General features: G+C 40.9%; 1 protein-coding gene across 1 annotated transcript; it reads left to right on the top strand.

The window, feature by feature from the left end:
* Window positions 1-2,887: 2,887 nt before the first annotated feature.
* LOC105908863 (tripartite motif-containing protein 16-like) lies at window positions 2,888-12,036 on the top strand. The gene is made up of 8 exons (XM_042708354.1): window positions 2,888-3,517; window positions 4,828-4,923; window positions 5,157-5,390; window positions 5,632-5,803; window positions 5,900-5,932; window positions 6,519-6,578; window positions 8,999-9,055; window positions 10,783-12,036. Exons 1-8 carry the CDS (start codon window positions 2,936-2,938, stop codon window positions 11,313-11,315), a joined length of 1,767 nt encoding a protein of 588 aa, XP_042564288.1. The 5' UTR covers window positions 2,888-2,935; the 3' UTR covers window positions 11,316-12,036.
* Window positions 12,037-14,624: the final 2,588 nt, after the last annotated feature.

Here is a 14,624-nt window from a genome sequence, read left to right as displayed (position 1 = left end):
TGGATTTCTGTTGGGTACGTAGGCTAGTATAGATCATCACATTGTGTTTCCTCCAAGTATGAATCCCTAATGGTTAGTTTGAATCCTCAGGTTAGTTTGGGATGTAAGCCTATTGTGAATCTCCAACAAGTATTCCTTTTCCTTCATAATTCAAATGACTCACTAATCTAATCAGTCAACTGGTTATTCACATTGGTTTCTGATGGAGATAATTTCCAAACACTGTTAATGACTTAAGAATATAATAATCAAGTGCCTTGTATTAATATATTCCTTGTATGAATCATGTAATTATGAAAGCAGGAACATGGATTTTCTGTGTGTGTGTAACTTAGAATATTAGGTGCCATTTAGTCTGCATATGTACAAGAGCATGTTTAGACCAGAAGTGATAAGAAGGGTATAATCAGTTTCTTTTGAGGTCATGGACATAGGCTACTGTTTGTGTTCCCTATCGCAGTTGACTGCGATATAACAGATGGGACATGACGTTAGTCACGGTTCCAATAGAAGCATTTATTCATTCACGCCTGAAAGGCTGCGATTCGTTAATTCCCTCTCCTGAGCCCGCCCCTCACGGGCGCCCAGGTCAGAGGTACTGTTAGAGCAAGATTCCTGCCCTTCTCAAGTATCTGTGCCTGATGTTTGCAAATCTTTTAAGAGAGTAAATGTACTTAAAGCTCCGGGACCGGACAACATCCCAGGTCACGCTCTCAAGGCTTGTGCATCTGAGCTGGCAGAGGTATTTGCCGACATCTTTAACCTCTCCCTGTTCCTGTCTGTGTCGTCCCCACATGTTTCAAGAGGGCCTCCATCACCCCAGTCCCCAGGAAATCATCAGTGAGCTGTCTCAATAATTACCGCCCAGTTGCTCTCACATCTGTTGTGATGAAGTGCCTTGAGCAGTAAGTCAAAGACCACATTACATCCTCCCTGTATTAGAGCCACTCCAGTTTGCCTATAGGCCAAACAGGTGCACAGATGATGCCATAGCTTTGGCTTTGAACACTGCTCTCTCCCATCTGGACCAGAAAAACCCCTATGTATGGATGCTCTTCATCGACTTCAGCTCCGCCTTCAACACCATTATACCATCCAGGCTCATCCTAAAATCGCTAGACCTGAACATCAAGCCCTCCATGTGCAACTGGATCCTAAACCTCCTCACTGAGAGGCCACAGGCGGTACGACTGGGTAACATCATGTCCTCCAGCCTAATACTCAACACTGGCACCCCACAGGGATGTGTGCTAAGCCTCCTGCTGTACTCATTGTACACACATGACTGTGTGGCCACTGATATATCTAACTCCATCATCAAGTTTGCTGATGACACCACCATAATCGGCTGCATCAAGAGTGGTGATAAGTCTGCCTACAGAGCAGAGGTGGCAACCTTACCAACATGGTGCCAGGACAACAGCCTGCTGCTCAACGTCAGCAAAACAAAGGAGGTGATAGTGGACTACAGGAGGCTGCAGGGAGAGCGGCACACACCCATTTACATCGGGGGCACAGCAGGGGAGAGAGTCAGCTGCTTCGGATTCCTTGGCATTAACATCAGTGAGGATCTGAGCTCGTCACACCATATAGGTGTGGTCACAAAGACAGCTAGACAGCGGCTCTTCTTCCTGCGTCGGCTGCGGATGTTCGGTATGGACTGTGGAATATTAACCAACTTTTACCGCTGCACAATAGAGAGCATCCTGACTGGCAGCATAACAACTGGGTATGGGAGCAGCACTGCCCATGAGTGGAAAACTCTGCAGAGGGTGGTCAGATCAGCGCAGCGCATTACAGGGACTGAGCTACCATCCATACTGGACCTTTACAGTCAGCGCTGCAGGAGAAAGGCCAAGAGGATTCTTTCCAACCCCAACCATCCCAGCCACAGTTTTTTTACCCTCCTGCCATCTGGCAGACGGTACAAAAGCATTCTGACCCGTACCAACAGATTCAGAGACAGTTTCTATCCTCATGCCATCAGCAACTAATGCATGGGCTGCATAAACCGCTACTGGGACCAGGACGAGCAGAGAGGCTGGTACAGCTGCAGCTGAGTAAATGTTCTCACTGAGGAAACAAGCATATTGTGGATATTTTACACTGTTAAGTATTTTTCACTCTTGTTATTAATTTCTCATACGAGTTTAAGGAGAGTGTGTATGAATCATTTAAGGAAGTGGGTGTAAAGTCTTACTGGGTATGCTAGCGTGTGTGTGTGTGTGTGTGTGTGTGTGTGTGTGTGTGTGTGTGTGTGTGTGTGTGTGTGTGTGTGTGTGTGTGTGAACGAAACAGAACAGAGTTCAACCCATGACTGCAAATTCACATGTGCACATATAACAGTGTATTTTATACGGTCATTTGTGTATTGTTTCTTTAGTAACCCTTATAGGTTTTATGATGTAGATATATTTTACACGGCTGTCTGTATATTGTTCCTTTAGTAACTTTCATGGGTTTTGTGACGTATTCAGTTATCACCGCATGCTGTTTACTGGCAGCGGTAGAGAAAATGGGAATTATGTCTCAGGGAAACCCTGCATATGGTTGTAGCTGATATATGGTTGTAACGTCAATGAGGTATGTATTCTACTGCAGCCAACCTGTTGCTTGTTTATCTGTGTTTGATGATTGATTTGAGTAAATATTCTCACTGAGGAATCATCAGCTTGTTATTATCTCTCCCTGTTTTCCAGGGGTGTAACACACACACACACACACACACACACACACAAACATAGGCACACAAACACACCTATTTCCCCGACTCCATTTGAACATTTGAACTGGACTCCAAAGATTGACGCAAAATGACAACTAGGAAGCCACTCCCCAGCACACCATGTTCTGGTGAAAACGAAACTTAAGTATCACTTGGCAGGTCTTTCTCTCAGTGTGCTTGTGCTTTTGGTTTTGAGAGAAAGCAAACAAAATGGCAGAGGCTATTTTAAAGAAAGAAGAGGACTCCTTCACATGTCCAGTCTGTCTAGATCTGCTGAAGGATCCAGTGTCTATTCCCTGTGGACATAATTTCTGCATGAGGTGCATTGAGGGCTGCTGGGATCAGAGAGGAGTCTACAGCTGCCCCCTGTGCAAAGACACCTTCACTCCCAGACCTAAAATAAAAAAAAATGCTCTGATTGCTGAAATGGTGGAGACATTTATGATGACCAGAATCCAAGCTTCTCCTATTTCTCCCTCTAATGCCGGACTTGGAGATGTGGAGTGTGACGTCTGCACTGGGAGAAAACTCAAAGCTGTGAAGTCCTGTCTGGAATGTCTGGTGTCATACTGTGAAACTCACTACAAAGCTCACAATGAACTTATTCCTGGACGAAAACACAAGGTGATTGATGCCACAGGCCAGCTACAGGACAGGATCTGCTCTCATCATAAGAAGGTTTTTGAAATATTTTGTCGAACCGATCAGAGTTGTATCTGCTATCTGTGCACGATGGACAAACATAAAGGCCATGACACAGTCACTGCTGCAGCAGAATGGACAGACAAACAGGTCAGTACTGGAGCTACATGTGTGTCCAAAATTTCTATGAGGGTTCTTATACGTACTAACTGTGAATGTAATACTATAACTACAATAATACTATCTCACCAGTCTTTAAGTCTGGCTGTTTCCGCAATGACTTTGCCCGTTAGAGAATGGAAGAATCAGGAAATGATCATCAGGTGCAAGGTCCAGTGTTGAGTAAAAACAGTGAAACATTAACCTGTCGGCTTCAAACAGAACACATTCTTACCTTGCAAAGTAATGTTCTGTTCTGTTAAATAGACTCTGAACCAGCTTGACACGTTTTTGCTGTTTAATACCAGTGCTCCTCTTGAACTTAGCTCATGAGTTGTTCCATGTCAAGTATACGAAAGGCTCCCACTCAGCCGTCTCAGATTTGGCTGAAAAAATTCAAAGTTGTTCATACACTTTTGAATAGGTATAGTCCCACATATTAGCTCTCTACTCCCAATAGTTTTGTCACAAAACTTTTTTTGAGCTACTAAGTTAAGTGCATCAGATGCTTTTTTAGCAGCGTTTTCTGAAGAGCCATTTTCAAATTGCTACAACTAGAAAAGTATTTAAACTAGCTCCTTCAAATGTTCTAGGCTTAAAATCTGCTACCATTGCTTGAAGAATATGGACTTCCAAAGGTATGGCCTGGGTATATCATAGTAATGAATTTGCGCCAATTTTACTCTAAGCTCTGTGGTAGCATCTTTGAAGGCCTGTGGAAAGCTCAATGTTAATGACGATATTATACTCAGACCTTCTTATACTGTATATGCTCTGTATATTGTATTAAACTGTCCCTATGCGATGAATGGTCTGGAAGATATCAAAGCTTGAAGATGGATAAAAAACCCATTTTTGGCATGCTATAGCAAAAAAAAAAATCTACCAACGTGAAACTAACTGTTTTGGAAAGATTAGATATTTGTTCTTAAAACATCAACAATGTGTGATGGTGTTCTGCCTAATTTTCTCAAAATAAATTTTTGACAATTTCGGATTTTTTTACACGCCCATGATTCAATGGCCTATGGAGCATTTTTAAATGCTAACAAAATGCACTCATTTGATGACACAGAGCTTAAACTGCATATTTTTTCAGCCAAATCTGAGATGGTCGAGTGTGGAGATTTTCTTAAATTGGCTTCAATGTGTCATTAAATCTTTTGAAACGACTCACATGTACTTAAAGGTTTTTGCTTATAAATGTTCAGTTGTCATGTGTGATATATGATCATTATTGTTGTAAACAATCCACCGATAATATGGTGAAAAGAGTCTGTTTGTTTTTGATTTGTTAACAGAGGCAGTTGGGGCAGACCCAGAGGAGATTCCAGCAGAGAATCCAGGAGAGAGAGAAGGAGCTGCAGGAGCTGAGGAAGGCTGTGAAGACTCTCAAGGTGAGAACTGACCACATAAGACAACAGCTGGCTCAGCAATCGCTTGTTACTGTTTTATCACCGTTATGCTGCCATCTCTACATGATATAGACCATCACAGAAAGACATGGTTTGGCAGGATTTGCCCTTGGTCATTTGATCAAGAAGAGACAGTCGCACCACGAGTGAGTTTACTCCTTCACTTACCTCTGTGGGTCTCCTTGCCACCCTCCTCTTTGTGTGTCTCCTAACAGAGCTCTGCACAGACAGCAGTGGAGGACAGTGAGAGGATCTTTACTGAGATGATCCGCTCCATTGAGAGAAGGCGCTCTGAGGTCAAAGAGCTGATCAGAGCTCAGGAGAAGGTTGAGGTGAGTCGGGCTGAAGGACTCCTGAAGCGACTGGAGCAGGAGATTGCTGAGCTGAAGAGGAGAGATGCTGAGCTGGAAGAGCTTTCACACACAGAGGATCACATCCATTTCCTCAAGGTGACAGAATTTGAAATAAAGCATCCATGTGGGTTTAAAAGGGAAAGAGGACAAATGCATAATGTCTAGATCTTTTAATGTAATGTCTTAATGTGTCTAACATATTCACATACCTAAATACATGAGTGTATACACACTAAACCAACTGAATTCACCCATAATGGTAACAGCCTTTGGGGAAACACAGACCTGGCTGAACGTTCAGGAGGTCTGCCTCAACTATATGTATTTCTCTTTGTAGAATTTCCCGTCAATCAGAGACTCTCCTCACTCTAAAGACTTTCCCAACATGACCTTCAACCAAAGCTTCTCTTTTGAGGCTATGAAGGAATCTGTCTGTGCAGTGAAGGTGCAGCTGGAGGAGAAACTGGATGACATCTTCAGGCAGGAAGTAGTCAGGATATCTGCAGCAGGTGGATAAACATGTAGAATTGACTCAATGATGAATTCTTTATTTCAAAGTTTGAGAATACAAAGATCCCACTTTATTTTTCTGTGTCTCTCAACAATGACGAATATCCAGATCATCCAGTCTTTAGAATGTGAGTCTTTCTCTCTCTCTTTCTTTCTTTCTCTCTCTCTCTCTGTCACACACACACACACACACAAACACACACACACGCACACACACACACACACACACACACACACACACACACACACACACACACACACACAGTATCATTAGTTATTACACTGATCAGGTTTGTTGCCCTCTGAGTTCTAGTTTGCTGAAGCCATCTGATGAAATATGGTGTTTTCATTTTAAGTGTCTGTATTAGCATTTACACGATGAGTTTAAACTGCATTTGAAATTTGATCTCAGTTTTGGGTTGAAGCATTAGACACATCAGTAAACATGTTGTGAACAGGGTTTATGTTACATTCCTGGATACCAGTGACGGTTTTATGTTATATCTAAGCACTGTAAAGCTGAATATCCCTTGGTAAAGGAAAAGGCAGTTGCGGGTCTGTCACAGTTGCTAAAAACAAACATTAAAGAAAACAAAACACCCAAAGATGAAGCGGGCTAAAACTATATGGGCTTAGTCAGTTTGTGAAAATAAGTTTGTGAGTCTGGTCTTCAGATCCTGGGTGAATGAGTGTCTCTCTGTGTTGGGATCCCAGATGCTGATCCTGAGCTCCCAGTCAGAAGATCAAACAGTAAGGAGAATCTGCCATCAAACAGTAAGTCATTACTGACTGATTCTTACAGCCTCTAAGCTTTTACATCAGGGGTCTAGCACAGAAATAATAGTTTCACTGTTTCTCATCACTGATTTAATCTGATCTCAATAAACCATGTTTGAGCTGCAAGACGTAGGAGGCATGGAGGTGTGGTTGGGCTCCAGAGTTGAAATAAAGGCCTTGATATTAATCATGTGTAAAAACACCCAAAGCCTTATTCATCTAGGGTTTAGGGGAGAATAAAGTATAACTACTAGATCTTAAAATGTACATTGTGATCAGGGAAAACACAGACAAAACGGAAGCCAATGGATAATACATTTCAGGTGCTGAAACATTTGTTCTCATAAAAACAGCGTAAATTGTCTGGACAGTTTCCTGCCCCTATTCACACATGAGCTCACCTGGGCGTTGTCCTGGAACTGTACTAGGGGGCTGGCAGGGTCATGTCCGCACCATTGACACTGAATTCTACCCCACAAACTAGTGATTTGCTTTTCTATTAAAGTATAAATGCAATGGAAACTAAAGTTGCCTCGTTTTTCAACAGCAGGGTCAGACTTAAGCTACTGCTCTCTCATTATTCCCTTTAAACTTCTCTCAAGTTTTCAATCATAACTCTGGGAATTTGACATTAAAACAGCAGCAGATTTGGGACACTGCATTCCAAGTTACCGTAAGGTGTGAGACCGAATGGCTGTGCCATCCTAATGAAGATGAGTGTCTCTCTATTGAGTGCATCTCCGTCTTCTCTTATCAGTGGGAGGTTGGAGGCCTCTTCCTAAAAGAGTCTAACAGGTCTTGGACTCCCAAGTGTTAAGACTAAAGCAGCTGGAGTCTTATAATGTCTCTTGTGTTTGGGTCTGTGGGACCCATTGTCAATGTTAACTACAAGAAAAAAATATATTTTCAGCCTGAAACTCAATGGCTTTGGATCATGTGTTTAAAAAAAGAACATGTTAAACTAATTCTGGTTGAGTTCATACTGATAACTACTCAAATATCCAGACAGAGTTGCAACAATGTTACATTTAAAGCATGAGAACCCTTCTCACTCCTAATTTCTGTCACTTACTTTAAAATCGTTTTCACACTTGTCTCAATGCCATGTAAACGTTATCAAAACTTTTCACGCAGTGTGCTTTACAGACACACACATCAGTTAAGATTTGTTTTGCGCTACAACCACCAAAACACTTCATACTTCACCCAAAAGTGACTCTCGCTGCCATAACTATAGCATATGCTCTCTCCCATTAAACTACTTTATCACTCAATGTACAATTAACTAAAAGACACAAACAACTTGAATCATTGCAAAATGTATATAATATGGGTTGCTGTATCCTCTATTTTTTGTATAGTGTAGTGTTGCATTGCAAAAGAAAAGAAAAACGTATGACATCTCTTACAGTACAAATTGTAATACAAAACAAATACAGTAAATATGAAATTCAGATAAATGCCCCAAGACTGCAGGACACTTCTAGTGGTAGACTCATGTGCTGTTGTTTCACGTACTGTAGTGGGAATGAAATGTGTCTGTACACTTTTCTTGGTACTATAGTTTACCACAGAACATTTAGCATAGAGTTGTCTTGAAGCATATAGCTGAATATCATATTTGACTGTATTGGTTTTGTATGAGAAGAGGTGTCATAAATGTTTCTTTTGCAATGCAACACTAAACTATGTAAAACATGGAGGATACAGCAACACATAACATATGCATTTTGCAATGCTTCAAATTATTTGTGATTGAAAAAAACTGTAATGGGAAAATGTCTTCAGCGACAACTACATCACACATGGACATTTCAATGCGAATGCTGAATACATTTTCTGCAAACAATGAGAATAATCTGTGTTATTTCAAGTGTATTCATATAATAATGTATTCATCTTTCCATCAACAGTAATCTAAATTTTGTCCAGTTTTGAAGTGAACTGTTCTGAACAGAGTATCTAAATGTCTGCAAAATTGCAGTAGTTGCACAGAGTTTTACTGGTGGTGAACATTGACTTGAATTTCGGAAGAAGTGGTCATTGAATACATTTTGCATCAAAGCAATGCAAAAGTATCCACAGTTTAGCTCACTTGTGAATGTGTTTAGTGTTTTGAAAAAGTGTACATGGTATTGAGACAAGTGTGAACATGATTGTAGAAATCTTGGTCTTGGTCTAACTGAGATAAAGTCGACATCTCTAGTGTTTTTTTTTTTATGTCTTGTGGTTGTAATTTAAAAAAATAATAATAATGTTGTGGATCCAACAGACCTGTGAACACCCTGAGTCTAAGAAAAATATGAACACAACAGGAGAGTCAGCATTCTTTATATATGATGTGATCTTGCTGTGATGTTTATGAATGCCCTTCTCACTAAGTTTAATGGGCTGTAATGTGATGTTTTCTGTCTTAGTGTCAGAAGTCCAGGCTGTTTTTCCTGAACCAGCGACCAGAGAGGAGTTCTCACAGTGTAAGTTGGACATAAAGACATGCAATCGATCACACTCACAACGTGCACGCACACACACATGCACACACAGGGATACACTCACGTGCATAGAATCATGATCATTGTAGTAAACCCACATACAAATTCACACACACACACACACACACACACACACACACACACACACACACACACACACACACACACACACACACACACACACACACACTAACACACACACACACACACACACACACACACACACACACACACACACACACACACACACACACACACACATTAATGCTTTTGAATATACAGCCACTAGAACATTTACACCCTCAGTGTCACTCATATATAAAAATAACTTCATTAACACACACACACGTACACACACACACACACATCTGCCTCTAGTTGGAGTCGGCCGGGTAGAGATAGAAGGAGGGGGGCTTGTGGCAGAAGAGGAGGGGAAGCAATCAGAAACATGGCAGATGAACTCATACACGTATCAGGATGAGCATCCTAGCATACATGTGGTAAATGTACACATTACATACAAACATAACAGGGTATATACAAAATACATATAAAATTGATATAGGATAAGGTGGGGAGAGAGCATTCAAGTATTGTAGGACAGCTTAGTGGTAATACAATGTGCTCGTAAGGTTACTATTACAAGGGTAAGTAGAGTAATGGAACAGAAAACTATGTCAATAGTGGCAATTATTTACATTGCAGGTAAATGCTAGTACAGAGTATGGGGTAGAATAAGTGCATGACAGTGTGGTTGAGGTGGGTAGACGTAGGCTGAGGGTTTCTACAAGTAGTTCAGGTGGAGAGACTACAGCGGCATCCCACAGCAAAGATAGTCTAGTTTGGCTGCCAATATGCGTATATGTACTTAATGGACATGGTGATAAGGAACAATGTTTCCACAGCCATCAGTTTTTGCGAGCAAAGGTCATGCTATGAAAGAGAGACAATTTGTTTTTTTAAAGATACCTTTGATATACAGATAGAGATACATTTAGGTAAACAATTAACATTATATAATATGGCCAATTTATCAGTATCAGTATTAGCATAATATAATATAGGAGAGGGAGAGGGAGAGGCTGCCCAGCAAGGTGTTTGCAAACACATTTAAACATTCATTCATTTGGACGTTTGAATAGAGACACACCTGAACACACACACACCCAGTGTCTCTCATACTGTATCTACTAAGAAATCTTGTCACACAATCTGTATTTCTCTCTCTGTCTCTGTCTCTCACACACACCCATACAACCAATCACACCTACGGACTTTCACATACAAAGACACTGGAACACTTTCACATGCCTATATATGCAGGACTCATCTCACACAAAGGAATCAAATGAAACAAACCCAAATACTTACACACACTCAACATCAATCATTCATACAAAGGACTCCCTTCAGACAAACACACACACTAGCTTTCTGACACACACACACACTTTTGAACTTTTGAATACAGACATTCACACATGTACACCTGCACAAACATGTACAGAATCACACACACAAGAACAAATCTAACTTATATGTGAAACATTCCCTAACAGAAGAAATCACAGAAATAAATCTCATCCCCCACATGCAAGGAATCATATCAAATAATAATAGCCACACACACCCACACACACACACACACACACACAAACACACCTAACACATATAAATACCTAAGTTTGTCCTGTCTTCTCCTCTATCAGACTCCTGTCACTTCACACTGGATCCAAACACAGCACACAGAAACCTCCATCTGTCTGAGGGGAACAGGAGGGTGGAAAGGAGAGATGAGGTGCAGTCATATCCTGATCATCCGGAGAGATTTGATGAGATGTATCAGGTGCTGTGTAGAGAGAGAGTGTCTGGACGATGCTACTGGGAGGTTGAGTGGAGTAGGTGGGTTTATATATCAGTCTCATATAAAAGCATCAGCAGGAAAGGAAGGGGTAATGAGTGTGGGTTTGGATATAATGATCAGTCCTGGAGTCTGATCACCTCCAGCAGCAGCTCCTCTTTCTGGCACAATAATAAAGAGACTAAACTCCCTCTAGTGGCCAGCTCCAGAATAGGAGTGTATGTGGATCACAGGGCAGGAACTCTGGCCTTCTACAGCGTCTCTGACACAATGACCCTCGTGCACAGAGTCCAGACCACATTCACTCACACTCTCTACCCTGGGTTTGGGTTTGGGTTTGGGATTGCGTATGTGTTTGGTTCATCAGTGAAGCTGTTGTGACTGAGATGTACAGATGCTGAATCCAGACTACATTCACCCAGCCTCTCTACCCTGGGTTTAGGGTTAGACATTAGATCGACAGTAAAGCTGTTGTGACTCTGGTGTGGAGTGCTGGGGTGACCCCACGTATTGGCAGGTGTACCGCACTGGTGTGGTGGTGGTCTGGGAAGAAAACAATGCTCAGCAGACGACATCTGAGCTGAACTTAGAATTTATTTACAACCCATGATGAATAAAATGCAAATAAAAACAGAAAGAACCTATTTGTTAAATTACCTTTTTTGTATTAGATTATCTTGATTACAGTTTTTCGCGATAGCTTACACACTATAACTGGGCCTCTCAACTAAACATCCCAAACCATGATGCCATCTACCAAAAGACAGACTAATTTCCCAAAACTATAAACACTATCACCCTGTTTTCACACATGATTCAGATTTGTTGAACTTTTTGTGCAAAACTCTACACACAAATCCCTTCATATATCACTGGCTGCACCATGTGCTCATATAGTAAGCACTGGCATTCAATTTAATTAACTGAAGTCATCACAGCTCAAACCCAACTATCACACAATTCCCCAGGTGGAAACACTAAGAGTCAAAAGTGGTCGTACACCAATCAGAACCTCAGGGTAGGTAGATTAATGGGCCATGGGTCACTTTACTTGTGTTGGAACAATAGATCCACAAAGACCACAAAGTACAAACTGTTTTCCATTGGTTTATATTGGTAAATACATGAAAATGATTTCCTGTATTCAATATTCTTTAAATATCTGTAGTATATTTATAGTACATTTACTTTTTCTCTGAATTTCAATTTATTTTACTACAGTACATTTAGAAATTAAAACTTCTGAAAATGTATCTATGTGTTGTGTCTTTATATTGTGTTCATCATGTGAAGAGGTTGTTCTGGGGGGAAACCATAAGCGCCATTACTCATTGCATTAACAGGTTCTTACAGGAGTGTTTTGAATTGATCTCACCAGAGTGTATTGGCTACTCTGTAGTGTATGTGTACTTGATGGCTTTTCTGTGATGTCTGAAGACAACGTTTGGTTTAGATAAGTGCAGCCAAGCGATAAAAAACAAAACAATACATTACATGCTTTGTGATTAATTGATCTAAAATAATTGCATATATCAATTTGTCGTGAGAAGCCTTTAAAAATCTGTCAGATTTGCCATTGAGGTGAAGAGACAAAGTAAACAAGCCTGGGCAGAGTGATGTTCACCACACAATAATGGCAAACAACAGGTACTTCAGTGGACTTTATTTAATGAAGAGCACATTTTCCTTATTCCTGATTAACCCATCTCATAGTTTGTCTAAAACTAGCAAGCTGTTAAAGGATTTAAAGATACAACTGCACACACATCCAAACAGCCAGTTCTCAGGCCCACTGCAGATGAAGTTCTCTCATGAACACCATGTCACACCAAGCACTGTGTTGATTCCTCAGGTATACCAGCTATACACTCTCCCATCAGACTCCATTTCACCTGTTCTCTCCCTCTCTCCCTCTCTCTCCTTCTCTCTCTCCTTCTACCTCTCTCTCTCTCTCACACACGCACACACTCCACAAACACACTCACACAGACACACATTCTCAAATAATCTGACTGACTCCTCCTCAACAGTGTGGCAACAACATCTCTGCCACTCCTCCTTAGAATAAAACACATGAAACAGGAACTGAACTCTCACACTGTTATCTCCCTGTGTGTGATCGTGGCTGTGAGAAATGGCGGAAACCTCGACCCAAAGACAGGATTTTTTCACTTGTCCAGTTTGTCTAGATCTAATATAAAGAGATAATGTCTTGATGCTCACTGAATCTTCTCATTATGTAGTCTTACTCCAACAAAACCCTCTTCCAGCTCTAGGAGATAGTTTATTCAAACCCTGGAGCCCAACCACATCCTCACCCCTCCTACGGTTAGTTCATGTGGACAGATGTGAGTTTGGAGATAAAAGGTTGAAATGGATGGGTTTAGGAGATTAAAAAGTCATGTATTAAGGTACCTTAAAAGGTCACATGATGAGTGATCAGGAAAAAAACAATGAACAGAAACTGGCCTTTAATATTCAAACAGCCGGGACTCATGATGTCATTTAACTTTAATTTATACTGATGTGATTTAAAAAGAGCATGCTATGATCTTTGGATATGCTTTTTTATACTAAGTTTCATCAGTTTAAGTCCAATTTCACACATACACACACACACACACAAATGATTTTGCATGCCCGAACATCAAACAAGTTTGATATGTTCTACCATCCAAGCTTGAACACAACAAATTCACTATTGTCACCAGCTATACAAAAGTGGTGCAGTACAGAATTTGAATTGAAATGTGCATGTATGAAGGTAAATTATAGATTGTCGCCGAAGAAATGTTCCCACTATTAGTGCTGTATATGTAAGTCATGGGCTATCAATGAGACTATTACTGCTGTATTTGTAAGTCATGGACTATCAATGAGACTATTACTGCTGTATTTGTAAGTCATGGGCTATCAATGAGACTATTACTGCTGTATTTGTAAGTCATGGACTATCAATGAGACTATTAGTGCTGTATATGTAAGTCATGGGCGATCAATGAGACTATTAGTGCTGTATATGTAAGTCATGGGCTATCAATGAGACTATTAGTGCTGTATATGTAAGTCATGGGCTATCAATGAGACTATTAGTGCTGTATATGTAAGTCATGGGCTATCAATGAGACTATTAGTGCTGTATATGTAAGTCATGGGCTATCAATGACACTATTAGTGCTGTATATGTAAGTCATGGGCTATCAATGAGACTATTAGTGCTGTATATGTAAGTCATGGGCTATCAATGAGACTATTAGTGCTGTATATTTAAGTCATGGGCTATCAATGAGACTATTAGTGCTGTATATGTAAGTCATGGGCTATCAATGAGACAAAGGGACCCAAACATGCAGATACAACAAACACTTTCATCCAAAGCGACTTACAGTAGCATCTGCACTGCCCATGAATGAACCCAGGTCAGCTCTGTGTTAGTCAACACCACCAACCACTGGACCGCTGATCACACATGGAGACAACAACAACCACTGGACCACCACAGGGGCGACAGTGGTACAGGAGGTAGAGAAGTCGTTTAGTAATCAAAAGGTTGCTAGTTCGATTCCCTGTCGAAGTGTTCTTGAGCAAGACACTGAACCCCTAATTCCTCCTGATGTGCAGTGTGCCATCAGTGTAAAATGTGTATACATCCTTGTAAGTCGCTTTGGATAAAAGCGTCTGCTAAATGAC

This window comes from Clupea harengus, chromosome 7 (assembly GCF_900700415.2).
Source record: "Clupea harengus chromosome 7, Ch_v2.0.2, whole genome shotgun sequence".
In the NCBI taxonomy this organism is placed as follows: domain Eukaryota; kingdom Metazoa; phylum Chordata; class Actinopteri; order Clupeiformes; family Clupeidae; genus Clupea; species Clupea harengus.
This window is presented reverse-complemented; position numbering and strand designations above follow the sequence as displayed.

What these genes read in the sequence shown, in the direction of transcription:
- LOC105908863 (XM_042708354.1), top strand. Translation starts at nt 2,936, where the DNA reads ATGGCAGAGGCTATTTTAAAGAAAGAAGAGGACTCCTTCACATGTCCA. An exon ending in CAGAATGGACAGACAAACAG is followed by an intron (nt 3,518 to 4,827) that starts GTCAGTACTGGA and finishes ATTTGTTAACAG; the next exon opens with AGGCAGTTGGGGCAGACCCA. An exon ending in GGAGAATCTGCCATCAAACA is followed by an intron (nt 6,579 to 8,998) that starts GTAAGTCATTAC and finishes TTTCTGTCTTAG; the next exon opens with TGTCAGAAGTCCAGGCTGTT.